This window comes from Caretta caretta, chromosome 4 (assembly GCF_965140235.1).
Source record: "Caretta caretta isolate rCarCar2 chromosome 4, rCarCar1.hap1, whole genome shotgun sequence".
In the NCBI taxonomy this organism is placed as follows: Eukaryota; Metazoa; Chordata; order Testudines; family Cheloniidae; genus Caretta; species Caretta caretta.
In genome coordinates this window covers 25,050,748-25,072,773 of record NC_134209.1, presented here as the reverse complement: position 1 = coordinate 25,072,773, position 22,026 = coordinate 25,050,748, and the positions used below count along the sequence as shown (strand labels likewise).

Genomic DNA, 22,026 nt, shown 5'->3' with positions numbered 1-22,026 from the left:
GTTTGAGTAATAAAAAAACGCAGGCTTGCATATCATGTTTCTCTCTTATCACTATGTGACATTCTGTACCTCAAAGTAGCATCCTGGAACCCCCATATTCACCATTATGACATGATTATGATCGGTTTTGTACAATGCATGCCTTGGGAGGTATCATTTGAAAAGTCTTGATCTGTTGAACATTAATATCCTTTTGGATTGTGTGTGCTACATTATATGTGCAGTTATGAAGTGTAGCAATGTGTGTTACTGAAATATGTTGTGAGGTTGGAAGACACCCCCAGCCAACCTCTCAACTACAACAGAGGACCAGCCAGACACATGCTGATGGCCCATTAAAGGGAATCCACTCTCCCAAGGGCCATCCCAGAGACTTCTCAAAGAGAGTACATACGCCATCGAGACTGCCTGACCAATGAAGGTTGCCTAACCACCCCGTCACAGCAAGGATCTTTCTAGTAAGCAGGAAGAAGATATAAAAAGAGAGACAGTGACATCAACACTTGGTCTCTCCCCCACAACTCAATACCTGGAAGAATGTCTCAATGGACCAACTGGGGAAGGGTGGTCCCAGGCTGGAAGGTAGTCCCAGCCTGTGTACTGGGGAACTGTAACCTGCTTGTACTATCTGTCAGGGTGAGACATTGTTTGGTTCAGTTCCTGCTTAGACTAAAAATTTAGGATTTAGAATGAATGTTAACTTTTCTTAAGTTAACTATCTCTGACTTGTGTGCCTACCACTTATAGTCACTTACAATGTATCTTTCTGTCATTAATAAATCTGTTTTGGCTGAAGTGCTTGGGAAATCTCAGCTCAGTTTACAAAGGCTAGCGTGTATCCATTCAACACCGAGGGAGTGGTGAACTAATGAACTTGCACTGCCCAAGGAAGCCTTAAGCAGTGTGGGACAGTATAGTGCTGGGGTGCAAGGCTGGGGGGGAGCCTCCCTACTGGCGATTCATGAGTGGCTGGGACATCATTCATGTAACTCAGTTCAGTGTGTGCCTGCCCGTGGATGTCTGTGTAAACGCAGTGCTGATCAGAGTGTTATAGCTTGACGTCAGCATCACAACGCGAGAGGCAGCCCAGGTTGGTGAGTTCAGCGGGCTCAGCGATCCCACAGTCCAGGTTGCATCCGGCGACCCTGTCACGCACTGAAAACTACACTAATATTCCCCTAGAAGCATGGTCCTTCAATCTAATGATAGGCCTGATTCCGATACTTTACTCACATGAGTCAGTCTCTTAGGATGCCCAATTCCCATTCATTTTACTAACATTACAGACCTGGAGTGAAATCCAGATCCTACTGAAGTCAACTTGCAGTTTTGAGACTGACTTCAATTGGGCCAGGATTTAGCCTCTGGAGTAGCTATTCCCCCACAAATCAGAAGGAAGCATCAGCAAATAAAAATACATAGATGGTTCATTTCTAACTGGTCTGGAACAACAACAAGCTGAGACTAGAAAATGCACACACATTTCACGGATCTGGAATTCTGCTTGTACTGGAGCCCTATGTTGACCCTTTTTTACTCAGGACCTGTTTTTGTATTTCCTTGCTTTTTCTTAAATTATTATTACCACCACCAGGAATAATATTTCATAGAAAACTTTGAAGATCAAAGGCTCCTGCTGTTTATTTCTCATCTGAAGCCATAAACCTCTGTTTATATAATCACAAATAGTTGTTGTGGAGATATTTACGATGATACATCCAGAGGATTATAACTTCAAATGAGGATTAGGCAGCAGGAGATGAATTCCTAAAGATCAAATTCCTGTTTTCATACCAATATTTCAAATGATTAAAAACGAGACTCTCGCCTTACCCAGAGACAATATAGGGCATATTTAAATATGAACTGAACAGTAGCACTGTGTTTATCAACATCTTCTGTGAGGCTTCAGCAGCTGTTTAAGAATTAAACCTATTCTAAAAACAACACGGAGAAGAGCAGAGTCTGTGTTGTTAAAGTGACCCTTTCTAAATTGATCTGGTTCAGCAAATTAAAACAATACAGTTTCATTTGGGTCTAAAGCATGTTTAAAGATTATTTGTCCTTGTGAATGAAACAATACATCTGATGGGGAAATTAATGTCGTTCTCTCTTATTCATATTTATTTTCCAGCCCGATGTGCTCTGTTCTCTTTCCCATCCAGCTTCTCCGAATTTGTACCTCAGTCACAAATCCCATTACTTACCACCCTGCCTTCCCCTCAGCCTGTAGAATGCTTTTACCACCTTTGTTTCTGTAGACTGTGAAGGCAGCCACTCAGAGATCAGAGCCCACAGTGGGAATTAGGAGATAAGGTTGACATAAGAATTGGTCCAATAAAAGATATTCTCTCACCCGCCTTGTCCTTCTAATATCCTGGAACCAACATGGCTACAACGACACTGCATCACATCATGTTACCATTTGACAAACAGTGGGTGACATCGTGTTCCCATGAGGGTCTTTGTCCCAGGTCCTCACAAGATACTTGGTGCCCAGCTTCCACTGAAATCAATGGGAGTTAGGTGCCTAAATACCTTTGAGCATCTGGGTCTAACTCCATATTAACTGCACTGAGCTCAATGCATCTGCAACCATGGACAATGAAACGGAACACGCAGCCCCACCATTTGGGCATTCAGACTGGAATCTAGCCATGACTGTTTTACAAGCTGATGCCCATTTTAACTGGCCAGATGTGGGATTTGGACATCATATGTAAGTATTCGTAGCTGATGGTATTGAAACGCGCACTATAACTAACTGCGTTCTCCAAAGATATTTGATGTGTACAAAATACCATGAAATAATGTCCTTAGCCAGTGCTGAGCATGCCTGACTCCCAGAGAATTAGAAACCTGCACTTCTTCTGTTAAGGGTGGGAGACACCAGGGAAGGAGAAGGAGCAGCCCAACAGCAATGTCCCCTGGTAGTACAGGATCTACAATAAGTTACCGTATCTTGGCTGGTCCTTGATGATCGTGTAGGTTATCTCAGATTCACTGGCACCAGGCATCTCTGCTTGCAAAATTCTGTTGGTGATCTGCAGCATCCCTCCTTCTGGGACCCACACCAGGGGGTTAGTGACCAGCCGGGGGCCTCCATCACTCTGCAGGGGATTGGGGGTGGGAGGGGGGAAGCAGCAGAGGCTTGGTTGAAGAGCAATGATAATGGGCCAGTGTAAACAAATTTTTAAACAAGAAGGATGAGGTTGAATATTGCAGAACACATGAGGCAGCTGACTCTCTTTGATTCTCATCTGCTTCAAAGAGGGAAGCTCCCTGTCCTACCAATTCCATTTCCCACCTTGTTTTCCTTCCCACTTTCCACTTTCTCATTCTTCAGTCCCATTTGTGACTTTCTTCTTGTCCCCTTTGAGCCCAGCTTCTCCTGATCGCAAGTCACTCCCTCCCTAATCCTCTCCGTACCATCATCCTCCGTCTCTGTCAGTGGCCTTTTCACCTCTTCATTTAAACAGTATTGTCTTCCTTGTCCTTAAGTCCTGGTGCATCTGCTTCCCTTTCTTTCCCTTTGCAGCTTCTCTCTTGTCAGGTTAACCTCCATGACACTGTCAAAAATCCTCACTATCTCCACTGCTAAAACCTTTGTCCAGGACTAGAATACTTGTCTGATGCTATCTCTCCCCCTTTTAAATCCTTTCCCCACACACACTTTGAGGATGGTTATAAACCACACCCTCATTTAAAAACAAGCTATAAATAAAAACACTCTCAACCTTTTTAAGTATCTGTAATTTTCATCATAGTGGAACAGTGACACTTCAATACACACAGGCCCTGGCAATCACTTCAATCTCTCACCCCTTTCACATCTTAGGAAGCATGTCAAAGTATAACACCTTTAGAACCAACACCACGCTGGGGAGAACTTTTCTGATATAGTTCTGCCATTACAAAAGTGTTTGCGAATACATGAAATGACCGAGGGGTTTGGGTGTGGTAGTGTGTCTGGAAGAGACACATAAATAAACCTGATGTTCATAAAATATCAGAGACTATCAGGGTTGGAAGGGACCTTACTTGTGGCACAGGAAGTTTTCCAACTGGAAAATAAATATTTGGGAGCCAAATTTATCCCAAGGCAAAGTCAGTTTTAACAACAGTGACAAGTTCTCAAATACCTCATCCTAGATTACTGGGCTCTAAGGCTAGAGGTGGCCCTTGTGATCATCTTGTCTGACCTCCTGTGTAATCCAGGCCACAGAATTTCACCCAGCAATTCCCGCATCAAGCCCACATTTTGTGGTTTAGCTGGAACATATTTTTGATAAAGACATCCAGTCTTAATTTAAAGACTTCACGTGATTAAGAATCTACCACATCCCTTGGTAAATGTTCCAATGGTTAATTACCCTCAGTGTTAAACATTTATGCCTTATTTATAGACTGAACTCACCTAGCTTCACCTTCCAGTCACCTTATTATACCTTTGTCTACTAAATTTAAAAGTGCTCTCCTATCAAAAATTGTCGCCCCGTGTAAGTACTTATAGACCATGGTCAAGTCACTTCAATCTTCTCTTTGATAAGCTAAATATATTGAGCTTCCTAAGTCTTCCACTGTAAGGCAGGTTTTCCAAACAATTCTTATAGCTCTTTTTTTGAAACCTTTTCAATTTTTCAACATCCTTCTTGAAGTGTGGACAGCAGAACATGTCCTAGTGTTCCAGGAATGGCTTCATTAATACCATATACACTGGTAATAACACTCCCCTCCATCTACTCGATATTGCCCAGCATTACAGCCAAGAATCATACTAGCCATCTTAGCCACAGCATGACATTGGCAACTCCTCTTCAGCTGGGCTATCCACCAGGACCCCTATATCCTTTTCAGTCACTACTTTCTAGGCTACAGTCCCGCACATCCTGTAAGTGTGACCCACATTCTTGGTTCCTACCTGTATGACCTCACATTTGGCTGCATTAAACTGCATGTTGTTCAAATAAACCCATTTTACCAACCAATCCAGATTGCTCTGTATAACTTAACTGTCCTCACTGTTTACCGCTTCATCAAGTTTTATGTTAGGTACAAACTTTATCAGTAATGATTTTATATTTGCTTCCAAATCATTTATAAAAATATTGAACAACACTGGACCAAGAACAGATCCCTGCAGGATCTCTGCAGGTCCCCATTAAAACACCCCCATTATATGATAACTCCCCCCTTACAATTACTTTTTGAGATCTACCAATCAAATTTTAATGAATTTAATATTGATTTTGCATAATGCAATTTTTTTAAATCAGAATGTCATGTAGTCCTAAGTTTTACATCATTTAGGATCAGCAGATCCCCTAGGACAAATGACCGCTTTATTCTTTAAAAGAATTGAGCAGAAGTAAGACAGGACTGATTGCCAGCAAAGGAGAACCCTAACAATACCCATGGCAACTTTCCACCCGTCTTCAAGTGTCAGTGATGTCACGGCACTTATGGAGTTTAACATCAAAGCATAAATCAGCAGCAGGAAATTACCAGCTTGAAAGGGTCAGAGAAATTACCAGATTTATTATGGCAGGGGAGAAATGAGAGAGCAGCCCTGCTTCAGAGTACTTTGAGGGCGAGGGCCAAAAATGCACTGTATGAGAAGAAAAAATTTCCAAGAAAATGTTAATTAAAAGTAAGGTCACAGTTCCAGAGCAACAATGGCATTTCCTCATTTCGAAGGGATGGATGAATGAATGAAGGGCTCTTCATTCCCCACAATAAATCATTCAGTCATTTTTCAATAACATTCCCGGCTGGCTTTGATGCTGTGATTCAACTAATTAATAAAAATGTACTCAGCAAAAGGTTCCTTCTTGCTTGCTAATCCTTTTATTTTGTAAGTGACAAGTTATAGCTAGGCCAGAGTCAGTTCTCTTGCAGAGGTCAGCGACACAACTGGAATCATGTCAGATTTTTGTTTACCGGTGGTAAGGCTGATCGTTACATTTCCACTGTGTGTGTGCGCGTACCCACACGCATGAATTTGAATGCACCTTTTGTGAGTACTGAACAGTCCTGAAGACTAAAGTCCTCTCTATTTAACCACTCAGCAAGTATAGCACAGGCTATTGCTGGTCATGCTTCCGCCACACTGCCTTGCCAATGTGCCTCAACCCCAACCTGGCTGAATCGCCCCTAGTGGTGAGAAGGTAGTTCAGTCTCTATGCCCGTTCAAATCTGGGCCTTCCTGCTGAAACTGCCCACAAGAGATACTCATCCACTGCGAAATGAACCGAGACTATCAGCCCTTACTACACTGAACATCACACAACCATCTGATCTAAGTATCTTTTGGCCACCTGGAAGGCAAAGGGTTCCATATCCCATTACCCAGGCTGATACCTACAACAAACACACAACATGCAGCCAGGTCTAACTCCCGCTTTGGCTGATCTGATGCTGTCAGATGGCACATTTTCTAGGGTGTGGACTCACTGTTTCCCAATAGAGCAGGGGTCTCAAACTCAAATGACCACGAGGGCCACATGGGGACTAGTACATTGGCCCGAGGGCCGCACCACTGACCACCCCCCAACCCACTGCCCTGGCCCCGCCCCCACTCCACCCCTTCCGTGAGGCCCCACCTCTGCCCCGCCTCTTCCAACCCCTTCCCTGGAAGATTAAGTGACTTGGCCAAAGTTATATAAGGAAGTCAGTTGTAATTGTTGGGTTCCACAATACACAATAGCAGGACTGCACAAATCTGACCTCTTCTCAGGTGGACAAATCCTTGACTTTTTGACGACTCTTATCTTATGACACCACCACACATTATTGAAATGATTGTTACACAATGTATAGTGTCTGACATAAAAATTGTCTGCCACAATGCATTCTACTTTTTTTGTTTTTTAAAAGTGATGTGATTTAAAAATAGATACTGCACCATAATTTTCTTTACCACCGCATTCCCTGTACTTAGAATGGGAATAACACAACTACAGGTGGGAACATCCAGTTTTTAATAAAAATGGAAGAATTAAATTAAAATAAATAATAATAATTGTTAAATTTTAGGGATCTCTTCTCAAATATCTCTAGGAACATGATTAAATATTAAGAAGGGTCAAGTATTAAGTAAAGTTTATTAAACTTCAGTGATCTTGATAGCTTTGGGATGTTGATCAGCCAACTCACCGCACTCAATACCTCCCCATCCCTTTAAAGCTGAAGTCAGCAATTCAAACACTTTGTTAACTAAGCCTTTTAATTTATGTAGGTTTCTTTTCCTGATAGTTTCCTGAGATCCATTCATTTTCCAGATGCATCCACTCTTCTCACAATTTAGCACGGACTGTGTAATACTAAGTTACTGCGTCGGGCACTCACAGAAGAACTCTTTTTTCCCAAACACCAAGCTGTCCTGTTTTCTCCTCCACTGATGTTACTTAGCTACATAACCTAACCTCTGGTCAAATGAATAACCCGCTTTAAAGCCAGTCATAAATGAGCCTCAATCACAACCCCAAACCCAAACACCTCCACACTTTGGGGACGTTTGACTCCTTATTACAACCCCAAACCCAAACACCTCCACACTTCGGGGACATTTGACTCCTTATCTGGATCAGAACTTTGCCTCTGGCCCCTAATTTTATAATTTGCTGGCCCAAATCCCCTAATCAGTGCACCCTCAGACTTTGGGGGAAGTTTGGATCCAGATGTGAATTTTTTAGCTGGGGGCCCATGTCCAATATCACACTATTGCCTGCAGATTGCTACCAGCCTCTCAGCACCCCTTCCTCCAGGGAGTGAGGGTAGAGTCAGGTCCCCCTCTTCTCACATGTCTATTGCTCCCAACGCAAAAAAGAATGGTGCATTTTCAACTCTCAGACTGCAGCTACAGATGAACTGAAACAGGAACTATTTAGCTAAGCTGAACCACTAAAGTGGAACCATTGTGGGTCTACAAACCAAAACACAAACAGACAAGATTTTGCAAACCCAAACCCAAACCCAACCTGCCACTTTGCCCCTCCCTTGCTGCACCCCTGTCAGCAATGTCTGGTCTCTAACCTCTCCCCCAGATATACTGCTTTTATAAACTACTAGCTTGGCCACTGCAGAAAGGAACATACCTTTGGAGAAATCTTAATGTGGAACAGGATATTCTGGAAGTGGTGCCCATCATTCACTTGCAGAAGAACCGTATCATCCCGACTGTCAGAACCATCGTGAGCGTACCGTAGGAGTCCATTCGCCAGGTCATCCAGATAGAATACTTGGGCTGCAGAAGCTGTGTCCCCTGGAGCTTTGACCAGCTGGCCATGACGTGGAGGATCTAAAACCATCACTGCTACATCCTGGGGATTGTCATTGTCTCGAATATCAAGCAACATGTTTGTTATTGATCCAGTATCCCCTCTGCTAATAAAGAGGACTTCATTCCTTAGCACGTAGGGGGCCTGAAACATAAACACAGCTCTTAGCTAAACAACAGTGCTCTAATGCTGTTGGAAGTCTGGAAGTAAGGTGTGGGGTAGGGAGATTAATTCCCTTCATGTGCTGGAAAGCCCCTATTTGTAAACAATAGGAATTCACTAACTGCACGTTTCCCCAGAAGGGTAGAACTTAAGACTATCTAGACAGATTTAATTACATTAGAAGGTGGGATTCTCACACTGCAGCAAGCTGAACAAAAAGCCTCAGGACATTTATGCATAAAGAATGTAGTTACCTGCTCACGGTCTGTATCCCCTTTGCTGCTCTGCTTAGATAGCTCAATAAGAACCTCAAGGGACAAGGCCTGGTTTTGCTAAAGTCAATGGGAACTCCGAGCAATAACTGATTTCCAGATCTTTTCCCTCTGATTTTGGTAGAGCTGCCCTAGTGCCTAGTTACAACCCTCTCGCTTGCCCAATGACCAAGAAGGAGAAGGCACCATTCCTATCAAGGAAAGGCTATGATGAGGAGGAAAACGTACATAAAAATATGACCTGAAACTTCATGGACCAGACAATGCCGTCTCCTCTTGCACATACTGGGTAATGGCTCTAGATGTAGCCCAAGAGAAGAGTGCCGCCTTTTGCATTCACCACTTCCCATTTCTGCAGCTCCTAGGCATTCCGTGGAGGTCTCCCATACAGGTAATGACCAGGCCCACCATGCTTTGCTTTTGTAATCAAATGAAATTGCAGTCCCAGGTGGTATGGCAACATCATTATTAATCATATTTATCATGGTAGTGCTCAGGCAGCAACCGAGATCAGGGCCGCCTTGCGTTACGCACTGTACAAGCACAGAGCAGCAGACTATCCCTGCTCTGAAGAGCTTAAAATCTACCAGACAAGACAGACAGGTTAGGGGAAGGGCATATAACGCAGATCACTGTTTCATTATAACCGGTTACGTATCTGGGTAAATGTGTTTTCTTCAGGTTTCAAGTGTCCCTTTATCTAGGAAACAGGCAACATGAACCTTTAGAAAAGGGATTTTTTTTTCTAATCAAAACCCAAAGCCAAAGAACACAGATTGTCTCCACCTGTTGTCTATTGTCACCTACTTTAAATTGCAAGCTCTTAGGGACAGAGACTATCTTTTTGTTCTGTGTGTGTATAGTGCCTTTCATCATGGGGCCCTCACCCCGGTTGGAACCTGTAGGCACAACCATAATACAACTAAATAATAATCTTAGTTTAATATCCCTCTGCTGAAATAGGGGTTCTTTTTAGAACAGCACTTCTTCTCAGACCCACTCTTTTCCTCAAAAACAAAGGTTATTAAACCAATGATATTGTCGTATAAGGAACACTGCTGCAAACGCACATGATACAGACTATGGGTACTTATCTATTCCCTGACATGCAAATTAAAAAGAAATCTAAAGGGATGGCTTCACACAGACAAATGACTCCATGTGACACCTAATGGCTGGGAGACCTCAGCTTATGTTACAGTGTCTCAGTGGAAGTGACTGAAGGGAGTAACATGGGAATGCACAGGGTTTCGTTATTCTGCTGGTGAAGAAGTGAGTCTGAAGCAAAAAGCCACCTCCACTTGGCTGGGCTTTTGATCTCTTGTCCAGCAGACAAAATGAGAATTAAGCAGCACAGACTTTGGACTAAATTTGGCATGGGCATAAGTAGGTCCAACTTCCACTGAAGTCAATGGAATCATGTCTCCTTATGCGGGGACTGAATTTGGCCCATTGTCTCCAAAAGAATCAGGCAATAGCATTCTTAAACTCTTCACCTCAGCTAGTGTATGAAGTGTTTGTACAGACACAGACCCTAGGGCCTGACCCTTAGAAGTCACTGGAGTTGGAACTGACTTCAATAGGCTTTGGATTAGACCTCTAGTCCTAGCTCACCTAAGTCTCTACTCTGCTTCCACTCAAACCAATGGGAGTTCTACTAATGACTTCAACAGTTGTAAGACTAGGCCTGTAATGAAATATTTTCTTGCTGCGCAAAGTACAAGGCCGCCAAATAATGCTCAGACATATGTTTTATGGAAAACAAATTCTATTTATAGATTGGACCAACCCGGCTACACAACAGCTTTAACTCCAGGGCAAAGGGGTACCTAACCTCCATCTTGAAGACATTACATAACCTGGGAAGAAGTCCGGTTACAGTCCAAATTTTACCAGTTTCAAATTAGTTATCTAGTTCTTTCTTGTAAGGAGCACTGTTGAGTTCTGTAAGTTATTGTGTAAGCTATTAATTTAGCCCACATAGAAAATAATGCTTAAAAGTAAGAAAACACAATCAAGATATTTAAAAAAAAAAAATCCTCAAGTTACCATTAAAGGGCCCAACCCTGCGAGGTGCTGAATTCCTACTGACTTCACAGGATCAAGAGACTATGGGTCCCCCAAAAAGAAAAAACCTTCTCAAACTGGAGGATTTATTCCCTATCAGGAACACTAAATAGATAAATAAAATGGTCACCAATGCTATACATAGTGAGGATGTCAGTAGTTCAATGTGCCAACATTTCTGCTTTGGAGCGGTGTTGCAGCTGGTTGTGATCCTACATAATTAGCCTAAAACACAGCATAGCACTACAGCCTGAAATCTGAACCTAACTGGAGAGATTAAAGAAACTTTTATATATTTCTTAAATGACTCACGATTAAGGGTGCGGAGTCAGGCAGACAAGAGTCAACACTAAAAGACTGTGGCTCTGATTCTCAGTAACACTAAGGCTGTTTTACACTGCTTTGATGATATAAAGAGGCCTTGAAGTTTATGATTCTCATTCTCCTTTACACTGGCCAGACTGGTGTAAAACAGCCTTTGTTTAAATGAGAATCAGGTCCCATAAGAGTATAAGATGTGATTACCACTACTGATTGGCTAAGAATTGCGTACCCAGCTAATCTGTGCTAAAACATCCAATTAATTTTGTAACCCTGTCCTCCTTTCACATACTTGTTTCTCTCATCCACCTTTTATATTTTGTGTTTCAGACTGTAAGCTCTATGGGGCATGAACCTCTTTTGCTATATGTTTGTACAGCCCCTACCACCATGGGGCCTCAACTTAGTTGAGGCCTCTAGGCAATAGCAGACTACAGATATTAAGTAATAATGATAGTAAAATAATCATATACATGAGTAAAAGTGGTGAGCAGTTTAAGGGGTACATAAATGACTGCAGAGACATTTAGAAATCTCCTTTGCTCTGTTTGTTCCTACTAGTCTACTTAATCAGCAGCCCGGAAGCAGACACTCTTACTACAGGCTTTCAAGTGCAAAAGATTCTCCTGTAGAGATCAATAATGACTCCGTTGAAGTGGAATAAACATCTAGATCATCCACTAACTGTAAGACTATTTTAAAAAGTAAGTGACTCTCAACGTTAACGTTAGAAGAGCTGCCGTTCTGCTATACCATAATAATTGTGCACAGCACTACAGTCCTCAGTGGCCCAAATTCTGCTCTCACTTAAACTGTTTTTACATGGTGTAATTCTATTAAATTAAATGGAGCTTCTCCTAATTCACACCCGTGTAAATGAGAGGAGAATCCAGCCTTGTGTGTCTCTGGTATATCCTCTTTGGCCTGAAGAAATTCAGATCGACTGACTTTTGCTCAGGTTCATTTGTTATTGTTACAAGATACCAAGTTTCTCTTGTAAATTTAAAATCTATATAAAAAAAATCAGGGATTTCTTCAGCTTTGTTATATTACCTGTGTCGACAGTGCTTGCACGGTGATCATCTCTAACTGGGAGAAGAGCCGCTGGTCGCTGACCTTCAAGGAAAACTGACCTTTCCTAAACAAGTCCCCCGCATAAAAATAGAATAATATTAATGGATGAAATGTGCTTGTGGAACAGAAGAAAGACAAAATACTATATATTCAAAGAGGAATGAGTAGATTAGTGGCAGGTGAACTTAATACTTCTGCAATTAGGTTTATATAGTATCTTCAGTAAAGTGCATTCACAGTACATAATATACTCCAATTTCCCTTTGCCTATTATTATCTACAGTAAACCAGTATGTCCAAAATTCAATAAACTAGTCTCCATTAAAGAATACTGGGTGGGATTTTCAAAAGCACTGAAGTGACTTTTTGAAGACCACGCAGAAAGAAATCTCTAGCTCAATAGAAAACCACATGCTCCTGCCCCTTCTCTCGTCAGAATTAGCTTACATTTTTAAGTGCTTTGAGATTCTGACATGAAGAGTGCTCTGAAAGTAAAAAATTATTATTGACAACAATGGGCCAAATTCTGCTCTTAGTTACACAGGTGTAAAACTGGAATAACTCCACTGATTCCAGCCCACACACTAGGGCTTATTCTGGTTGCAGGGTGGTGTAACCGAGTGTGGAATTTGGCGCTCAGTCTCATTCAGGCACATAGGAGTGGCAGTCAGTAGATGCAATTTCCTCAAACATTACAGATCTGAACACACCCAGGTACTATACACGAAGTAAGGGAACATACTGTCAGGACCTAAAAAGCAAGAGCATGACGTCAGCAGTGGCTAAGCGCAGGTCATGCTGGGATGTGGATCTACATAATTATTTGAATATTTTCCTGTCGGTATCAAATAACTATGTACCACAACCACCCTTAAAACATCAACATTTACCGCCACCATCACTGTATCCCAAGCATGGGAGCTACACTTGCTCCCACTGAATCCAACAGCAAACTCTCATTCAATTAAACGGAAGCTGGAGCATAGTTCTCTCCTATTCTAAACACGGAGTGAAATGTGCAGCCTGTGATACCATGGTACAGCAACTTTGGTACTGTGATGGAAACATTGCAATGCGCCTCACAGAAAGCAGTTTCGGTGCTGTGCCGACTGACAGGTGAGTAACTCTTCGAGACGCATCCATCGTTGCGAGACCAAGAGATCAAAACAAAGACACACTCAGTCACCTGGATTTCTCTTTGCTGTGCACAAAGCGGACTCTCTTCTCCTTCACATCCTTCCAACTGAAGTGGTCACCTTTGTCCAGTTGCACATCTTTCCCATTCTCCATTATCACTAGCCTGCCATTGGTGGGAGAGCGGACCACATGGAACAGCAGCTCTCCATCTTGGTCACCCAGGTCACGTGCATCCATGAAGGACAAGTCTAGTGGCTTTACCCCACCAATCCCTACTGTGAGTAAACCATTCACCTGGGGAGCAGACATATCTGTACTGGCTAGAAACAAGGGAAAAACGTCATTAATACCTAATGACAGGTTTCAGAGTAACAGCCGTGTTAGTCTGTATTCGCAAAAAGAAAAGGAGTACTTGTGGCACCTTAGAGACTAACCAATTTATTACCAGCAGGAGAGTGAGTTTGGGGGGGGGGTGGAGGGTGAGAAAAAACCTGGATTTGTGCTGGAAATGGCCCAACTTGATGATCACTTTAGATAAGCTATTACCAGCAGGACAGTGGGGTGGGAGAGGTATTGTTTCATGATCTCTGTGTGTATATAATGTCTGCTGCAGTTTCCACGGTATGCATCCGATGAAGTGAGCTGTAGCTCACGAAAGCTCATGCTCAAATAAATTGGTTAGTCTCTAAGGTGCCACAAGTACTCCTTTTCTTTTTATTAATACCTAAGACATGCTCTCACTACATAATCAGAGGCAATGTTTATTTGTCTCTCTGTCCTCCTAGACGTGCATGTTTGCTGCTGCCCTCTGCTAGATACTAGACCAGACTCACCTAATATCACTCTCATTACTGGAGGACACAGTGGTCTAGAGGAATGAACACAGAGCAGAGTATCAGGAGGGACCGATTTCTAATCCAGGTTCTGCCACAGACTGTGTGAGCTCAGACAAGACACTTCTTATCTCTGTATCCCTATCTGTAAAATGGGAACAACAACCCTTACTGATCTACCCTTCAGAGGTATTAATTAGTTCATGTCTACATGGTGCTTTGTACATATAAAATGCTATGTATCATTGTTGCCTCAGTAATGTATTTTTTCCACATGGTTTTATTCTGCATCCATGAATGATGGGAGACGGGGCTGCGAGGAACATGCTGCAGCTGAAGAGAATTATCCCTAACTATACAAATTAACTTTACTTGGAATGCCAGCTGCATGCATTTTCCTGAAAAGAAACATTACAGAGAACTAGCTTTCTACTCCTTTTAATAGCCAGTCCGTGAACAGCATGGAGTGTCTGTACAAAACTTGAGTTTCAAAAATACTACTAAACAAGTGCTACCTCTCGACCCAAAAACCTGTCAGAAAAACACCAGTTAAGTTCCCTTATCCACCATGGGAGGAACTCACCTTCACACACTCTGGTCCTGGTGTTGCCATAAAAACCATGAGCACAGTAAGAAACACAAAGCTTGTTCTTCAGAAACATGGTGGCATCACAGAGGTGGCACTCACTGGCATTGTCACACTCCAAGCATCCCACGGGGCAAGCTGAGATGGATGGGAAGGCACAACCTCATCAGGCACCACAAACAATGCAAGAACTGATACGTGCAGGTGTCCCAGTTCTTAGATTAGGAAACAACTACTCCCATTACTACCTTGCCTAATGGTAAAAAATGACCCAAACTGTATCTACAAGTGCTAACACACCCACTCACAAATACACAGAGAGTGGTGTCCTTGGTAGGAAGCTTTTACCAGTGTGAGATTCATTGCTGGTTCTACTAGTATTCCCCCATTTAACATAGGAAAGCTCTCTCACACTGACAATCTTTCAAAACAGAAGAATGTTTTAAGTGGAACCATGGTTAGCTTTGCACAAGTGAAAAATCTGGCCATGCACTCAGATCCTGCACAACTAGCTAATCTGAACGTACAGGAGAAAGCTATAACAGAGTGGATCTATTACATAACAGTGAATATTATTTTCATTATGGGCAAATGTCATAAGTAGAGGTTCACTAAAACCAGAGTTGCTGTTTGCATGGAATTTCACTCTATCCAAACTCATCGTAAGTGGGTTCTAGGGTAGGCATAGCCTATTCCTTAATTCTCAATCTGATTTCACCGAGTCAGCAATGAGTTTCATATCACTGCATGTCAATGGTGCTCTCTGTTTGCCTAAACCACCATGTGAGAATTAACAGTTCACAGTGTTTAAAGAGTTGCACCCTCAATCCCATCCCACCTTCTCACCCCAGTTCTGTTCACCTGTGCATTTCTGTTCTGCACGGTCTGCATAATATCGCTTCCCACAGTCCAGGACACAGTGTGTTTGCAAGAGGAAAAAGGGAGCTTCACAACGAGCGCACTCATTTGGATGGTGACACTGGAGGCAATGGTCATCACATCCTGAAAACCATTTGCAAAACCAAAACAATTAACTACCATCTACGTACTAGCAACTAGACCTTTTATGGCTGCCTGCACAAAAGCAAGATATGGCTAGGTCTACGACATTAATACCTATATGTCTAAAGAGACACATTGCGTGTAGGGGGTTTGGAGGCTGACGTTAGGGCATGCCTTCAGAATCAAAAACTTGCTGTACACACAAATGAGAATTAGAGAGAGACTGAAAAACGAACTAGGGAAGCATGGCACCGTACTGATAGCTAGAAGCAGTTTCACAGAGACTTACGTTGGCATGTGTCTGATTCCCTGTAGAAAGCTAATGGGCACTGTTCAACACAGGCCCCATCCTGCAGAATGTAGCCATCCATGCACTGCAGACAGTCAGTCCTTGCGGGGCCTTTACAAGCATTACAGCTCCAGTCACACTCTGGAATCAAGAAAACACCAAAACGTCTGCGTGCACATCCAGCACTGTACACGCGTTTAACACATTAGGCAGCTATCCGCTGTGGAAGCCTAATCCCTAGCAGCAAAGGGTAAAGCAAGGACAGTGTAATAGATGTAAAATAAGAAAGATTTCTAATATGGGGCCTTCTTCTAACAACAGGAATTCCCCTCTTCGGCTTCACATTCCCTAATTACGTTAAACACAGGTATTGTTCAGTGTTTGGACCTGCTTATCAGTGATGCAGCTTTGCAGCCAGAGAAGTCTGCTCTTGTCCCTTAGGCACCAGTAGGTCCTTATTTGCCAATGCTAAGCATTAGTATTTATCCACATAAATCCTCAATCTCTTATCTTGCACAGACTGGAACTGCTGGGATGCCGAAAGCTTTCCCAGTTCAAACTAACCAAAGAGGAAGGTCACTCATTGAAGAGAGTCCTCAGGCCAGAAACATAGCAAATACAGTTAGGCCCAATTCCACCTGCAGATTCCCAGGCATGGCTCCTGCCGCCTTTAGTGGAGACCGCGTGCATGTGTCCGTGTCCGCCAGGGCATAATATGACCTATAATATTATTATTTATAGTACAGTAGCACCTCGATCAGGGCATCGTGGTGCTAGGCCCTGTACAAATACATCATTCAAGACAATCCCCGCTCTCAAAAGCTTATAGTCTAAGTAGACAAGATGGACAATGAGGAGGAGGGGAAACAAAGGCCTAGGACGGTGAGGTGACTTGCCCAGTGTCACATGGTAGATCTGTGGCAGACAGGTAGAACACTCTCAGTCCAGTGCCCTGTACACTGCTTCTCTACAGTACTGAAATATCATCAGACTCTCACTGCCTAGTTAAACGAAGCATAGAGAGAGCCAGTCAGAAATAACTATCTAATAACAATTGATTTGCAATAGTGCTTTGAATGGTGGTGGTAGACGATAAAGCTACATCGTCCTCAAACTACATTTCCAGTACGGAATATTATCTAGGAGAGTTTTGGAAATCTCTCAAGTCTTCTAAATCTTTCTCAATATTTGTTGTTGTTGGTCAGAGATGTAGTATTTATAAGCCAGAGATACTCAGGTCAATATACAAGACCCTACATGCACTCAAGACAAAAAGATTTAAAATGTTAACCTCATTCATTATTCCATTGAGTGGCGACTGAAAGAATTGCTAAACCTGACCCTTGGAACGTTTGATGGCTCACTTACTAAATCATTTACAAAGGAAGGGTTTGCAATAATCTTGAGGATTTTTTTTTTAACTGAAAACTGAAGTATGTGACAGAGGGCGGCTGAAAAAAGATAACAGAAAAAAATCTGTTCAGTAATAGACCCCCTAAGCAGACCATTCTGCAGCCATCCTAATGGCTATTTTTAAATAGAAAATATGCGTTTTTCACCTCTGCAAGTCTTGGTGGAGAAATCAAGATAATACTGCTGAGTGCAGCTTTCATACTGGCATTCACCAAACAACAGAACCTTGGCTGAGTCTCTGCATGATGTACAACCCATGGCCGACTCACAACCCAAACAGTGGACACTGCAAGCTGTAGAGAAATTAAGAACAAAAAAAATCACTGCAATTACTGAAGCACTAGCCAAATGAGGTTAGATTTACCTGAAGCGCCACTATTCAATGTTCTCTTGGAGAATCTGCTGGGGTAACTCTTCATAGCTTTCCCTGCTTACCATCCCCAAGCCCCGCTTCATGGCTACCCTCCATCTATCCAAAAGGGAGTTCTGGACATATCTCCACATAGGACTTAATGTTGCTCTGAGTGTCTACCAATCCTTGGAGGTTTTTAAGGCCTGGCTTGCCACTTGAGAGCAATTTAAAATATTGCTTTCTCCCAGATGGACAAAGTTTGCGTACTAATAATCTGATGAACCACCAGAGTCAAACATGGAACTTGGAATTCAAATCCCTGTATCCAGGTGTTCTTAAAGCATTTTTCTCCTTTCACCTTGAGTAACTTAAATTTAACCCGTCCAGTTCTTATTCATAGACTCAGAGTTCTGAAGGCCAGAAGAAACCATCAGGATCATCTAGTCTAACCTCTGCATAACACAGGCCATAGAATTTCACCTAAGTGTTTCACCAAGTGTTTTACATTTTGCTCGAAATGTGGGATGTCGTGGAGTTTACAGAAACAGGAAGCAAAATCCGACGGTTCAGCTGGAGAAGGTGCAACACCCAGAGGATCAAAATATTTTGCTCCAGGATGTTGGGAGTCTGAATTTCTCAGCATGATGCAGGTGCATTCAACATGAATGGCACAGCTCTTGACTATCCTTGACAGAACAAGGAGCAATGGTCTCAAGTTGCAGTGGGGGAGGTCTAGGTTGGATCCTAGGAAAAAGTATTACACTAGGAGGGGTGGTGAAGCACTGGAATGGGTTACCTAGGGAGGTGGTGAAATCTCCATCCTTGGAAGTTTTTAAGGCCTGGCTTGACAAAGCCCTGGCTGGGATGATTTAGTTGGGGATTGGTCCTGCTTTGAGCAGGGGGTTGGACTAGATGGCCTCCTGAGGTCTTTTCCAACCCTGATATTCTATGTTTCTATGATCCCACAGCAAAGCTTTAATAGCAAAGTGCTACAAAAGAGTGGAAAGCAACTTTGGGTACGTCTCCACAGACAAAAAAAAACACAGCAGTGAATCTCAGAGCCTGGGTCAACTGATCCGAGCTCACAGAGCTCGCGCAGGGAGTGGCTAAAATAGCTGTGTAGATGTTTGGCCTCAGACTGGAGACCCTCCCCACCTCATCAGCTTTCAGAGACCAGGCTCCAGCCCAAGCCCAAACGTCAGCACGGCTATTTTTAGCCCTGCAGTGCAAGCCCAAGTCAGTTGACCCATGCTCTGAGTCTTGGTGCTACAGGTCTTTTCTGCCATGTAGACGTACCCCTCATAGCATCCAGCCGATGTACAGAGAGAGTCCACTATGGCACTGACCTGCCGTACTCTTAATGGTGAGCGATCACTTGGAGTGGTACAGTGCACATCAAAAGCCATATTTTCAGAAACACACATGCAAAAATCATGTGGATTTGCACACCTAACCTGCATGTACAGTTACCAAAGCCGTGCTAGCAAATGCAACAATTATGCGTACAAACGGTCAGCTCGAAACAGAACTGATTCTTTGAGCACACAATTATCTCAAACACAATCCTGGCATTTGCTCATGCAAATACAAGTACAATTTTATGCACACAATCATGCAGGCACATTTCTGGAAATATGGCCCCATAAGTCCAAAGGATCAAGCTCGACTGGTTGTTTTTATGGTCAAAAGTTCTCACGGGCTTGAGAATGAGTTCAGTGTGGCTGGGAAGTAGAGATCTATGAAACTCAATGGTTCTTATTTAGCGGGGTGTATGTGCACTTGTTCTGGGTTCAAGTTCACTTTGAGTTCTAAATCTGAAAAACTCAAAGCACAGATTAGCTGTAAATACCTATTTTTTCCTGGTGTCTTGTTGAAACTAGGAGAAACCACCCATTTTGTCACTTGTGACATCTGAGCTAATGATTTGTTGTTATATAGTCCAAAAATGTCATACAACTCTGCAGCTCCTGGGAGAGAACGTGTCTCCAAGAATACACGTACATTGCAGCTGGAAGTGTCATTTCCAGGTTGGGTAGATGTACATGAACTGGCTTTGATGAAGGGCACTCAGAACAGCAGTGTGGCCCCAGCAGTGTGGGCGACAGTTCAGGCTAGTCAACTGACCACTTATCTAGGGTCAAGGATCGGATTGTAATTGGGCAGCTAAACTATGTTGCCATGGCTACACTGCTATTTTTGGCAAGCTAGCTCAGTCAAAGCTACCCTGTGTACATCAATCTGAAATTACACCTCTAGCGGTAACGTAGACGTACCCTAAAGAAAAGTCTATTTAAAGAATCTAATACCTATTTATAAATGCACCAGCACTTGTCTCATTTCACTGGTCCTTACAAAGGTGTGGTAATCATTAATTTAGTTTTTCTCAAGTATCTTTAGATAAAAAAGCCATGAATTAGAAGACCCATTAATGATAAAAGATTTGTGGAGTTCAAAACACGTCGTGGTCACACGATCCAAAAAGACTGCTCCCAAGGGGGAAAACAAAAGCTGCATTTAAAAACAAGTACATGCCATTTCTTTTATCAGCATTGCTCTGCAACAATGTTTTTAGATGCATACCACTTTTGTGAAAAGCTTCTTAAGTTTGCGTCGTCGTTTCTCTACAAACACTCTAGTAGACATATCGAGAGCAAAGGAGTACATAGCTCTACTTCACATTCCTTTGATTTAATCTAAGGTATTTTCAAAACTATGGGTTCTTCAAAAGTGTAGTGAAATCAAAACAAATAGGGGAGGAGGGAAAGAGACCAAAGATTCTGATTAAACTTTTGTTGTTATCTCTACCTGGTAGTTGTCCAACAGAGCAGATCAATCTATTTCTAGATGAGTTATCACTAACATTGCACCTGAACAGGTCTGAGTGCCCCCTGAAATTACACAAATTCTATACATCAACACACTCTGCCATAAGGCTCTCATTAGTTTTCACCAGCCACAAATTTTACATACAATAAAGAAGTTATTTGCAAACTGGGAGATGAGACGTGTGTGGTTGGAATGAGACTGTTTACAGAAATAAACGTCTCACTCAAGTTTGGGTGCTAGAACTGTATTCGGCAAGGGCTTGTGACTGGACTAGTGAATGGACAGCCCAAGGGGAGAAACAGATATTTTAGGACATCCACAGAAGACTATCCAGGAGTTTGGCACAACACTGAGGCTTGGCAAGCCTTTCTACTTGGAAAGCGGGTTTTCTGGAGAAGTTAATAAGAGTGGAATCCACTTTGTGTTCATAAGCTTCGATCCTGCTGAGCAGTCTGGTCCCAACCCAGCAAAGTACTGAAACACATACTTGGACTGACTCATTAAAGCAAATGGGACTATTTACATGCTTGAAGTTAAGCACATATTTAAGAGCTTTGCTGGATTGTAGCTAGAGTGCTAAGCACCTTGCAGAAATCTGCCCAATCAGAATGGTAGCATTTTGCACTCGCATAAATGACCAGACCTGTACAAGGCAGTAGGCAATTAGGCCCTTGTTCTGTATAGTCACTGTTGCATGTATAGCGATGCTCCTTAATTATTAAGTCTAGTTCAAGGTCTTCATAATGTCACCAACAGCATTTTCCTGACAGTTACAAGCTTTTCATGATGGGACAGACTGGATCAAGAAGCCAAGAAACCATTTGCAAGGGCACTCTGAAGAGGAGGGAGTGTTTGGCAGGAGACACTTACGTTTGCAGGTCCAGCTCTCATCCCTGTAGTATCCCAGGAAACAGGCTGAGGTACACATGCCAGTGTGGGACAAAACGAGGCTGGAGTCACAGGAAGAGCAGGAGAAAGGACCTCCGCCACTGCAGGTTTTGCACGAGGGGTGACACTCTGAGAGGGCAAAAAGAATGAAAACACCGTTCACGCAAAAGCAAATCTTCAAGCAGGCTGTAAAGGTTCTTTACAAGAGCACATCACCGGACTGATCCTCAGAGTACAGAGCACCCACCATTCCTACATGCACACATGTTCTCGCTGTGGGATTTCTTGCTTTCCTGACTGTCCTGTAAGTAAAGAACTGTGCCCTCATTAAATGTAAAGGGCCAGATCCATCACTGACTAAGTGGACAGAGAAATCCATAGAGATACCCACCTTATTCAAGGTTGAATTTGGCCCAAGGCAATGTTAGGGATCTTAAAAGCTCACCCTAAATTTAATATGCACTTTGACATAGCTTGAACAACAGAACGTTTTGGGTAATTCATGAAACCTTTACACCCAAAGGC

The 22,026-nt window shown here is 42.7% G+C and overlaps 1 protein-coding gene across 4 annotated transcripts in view; it reads right to left on the bottom strand.

The window, feature by feature from the left end:
- The window catches only part of FRAS1 (Fraser extracellular matrix complex subunit 1), a 306,626-nt gene that overhangs the window by 94,933 nt on the left and 189,667 nt on the right, over positions 1-22,026 (bottom strand). For all 4 annotated transcript variants that reach the window (XM_048846813.2, XM_075127463.1, XM_075127464.1 and 1 more), the window contains 9 exons: positions 21,484-21,630; positions 17,582-17,728; positions 16,023-16,163; positions 15,593-15,733; positions 14,729-14,869; positions 13,362-13,632; positions 12,155-12,239; positions 8,097-8,423; positions 2,957-3,110 (listed from right to left, as the gene is read on the bottom strand). In XM_048846813.2, the coding sequence (XP_048702770.2) occupies positions 2,957-3,110; positions 8,097-8,423; positions 12,155-12,239; positions 13,362-13,632; positions 14,729-14,869; positions 15,593-15,733; positions 16,023-16,163; positions 17,582-17,728; positions 21,484-21,630 (1,554 nt within the window). The remainder of the gene's footprint in view (positions 1-2,956; positions 3,111-8,096; positions 8,424-12,154; positions 12,240-13,361; positions 13,633-14,728; positions 14,870-15,592; positions 15,734-16,022; positions 16,164-17,581; positions 17,729-21,483; positions 21,631-22,026) is intronic.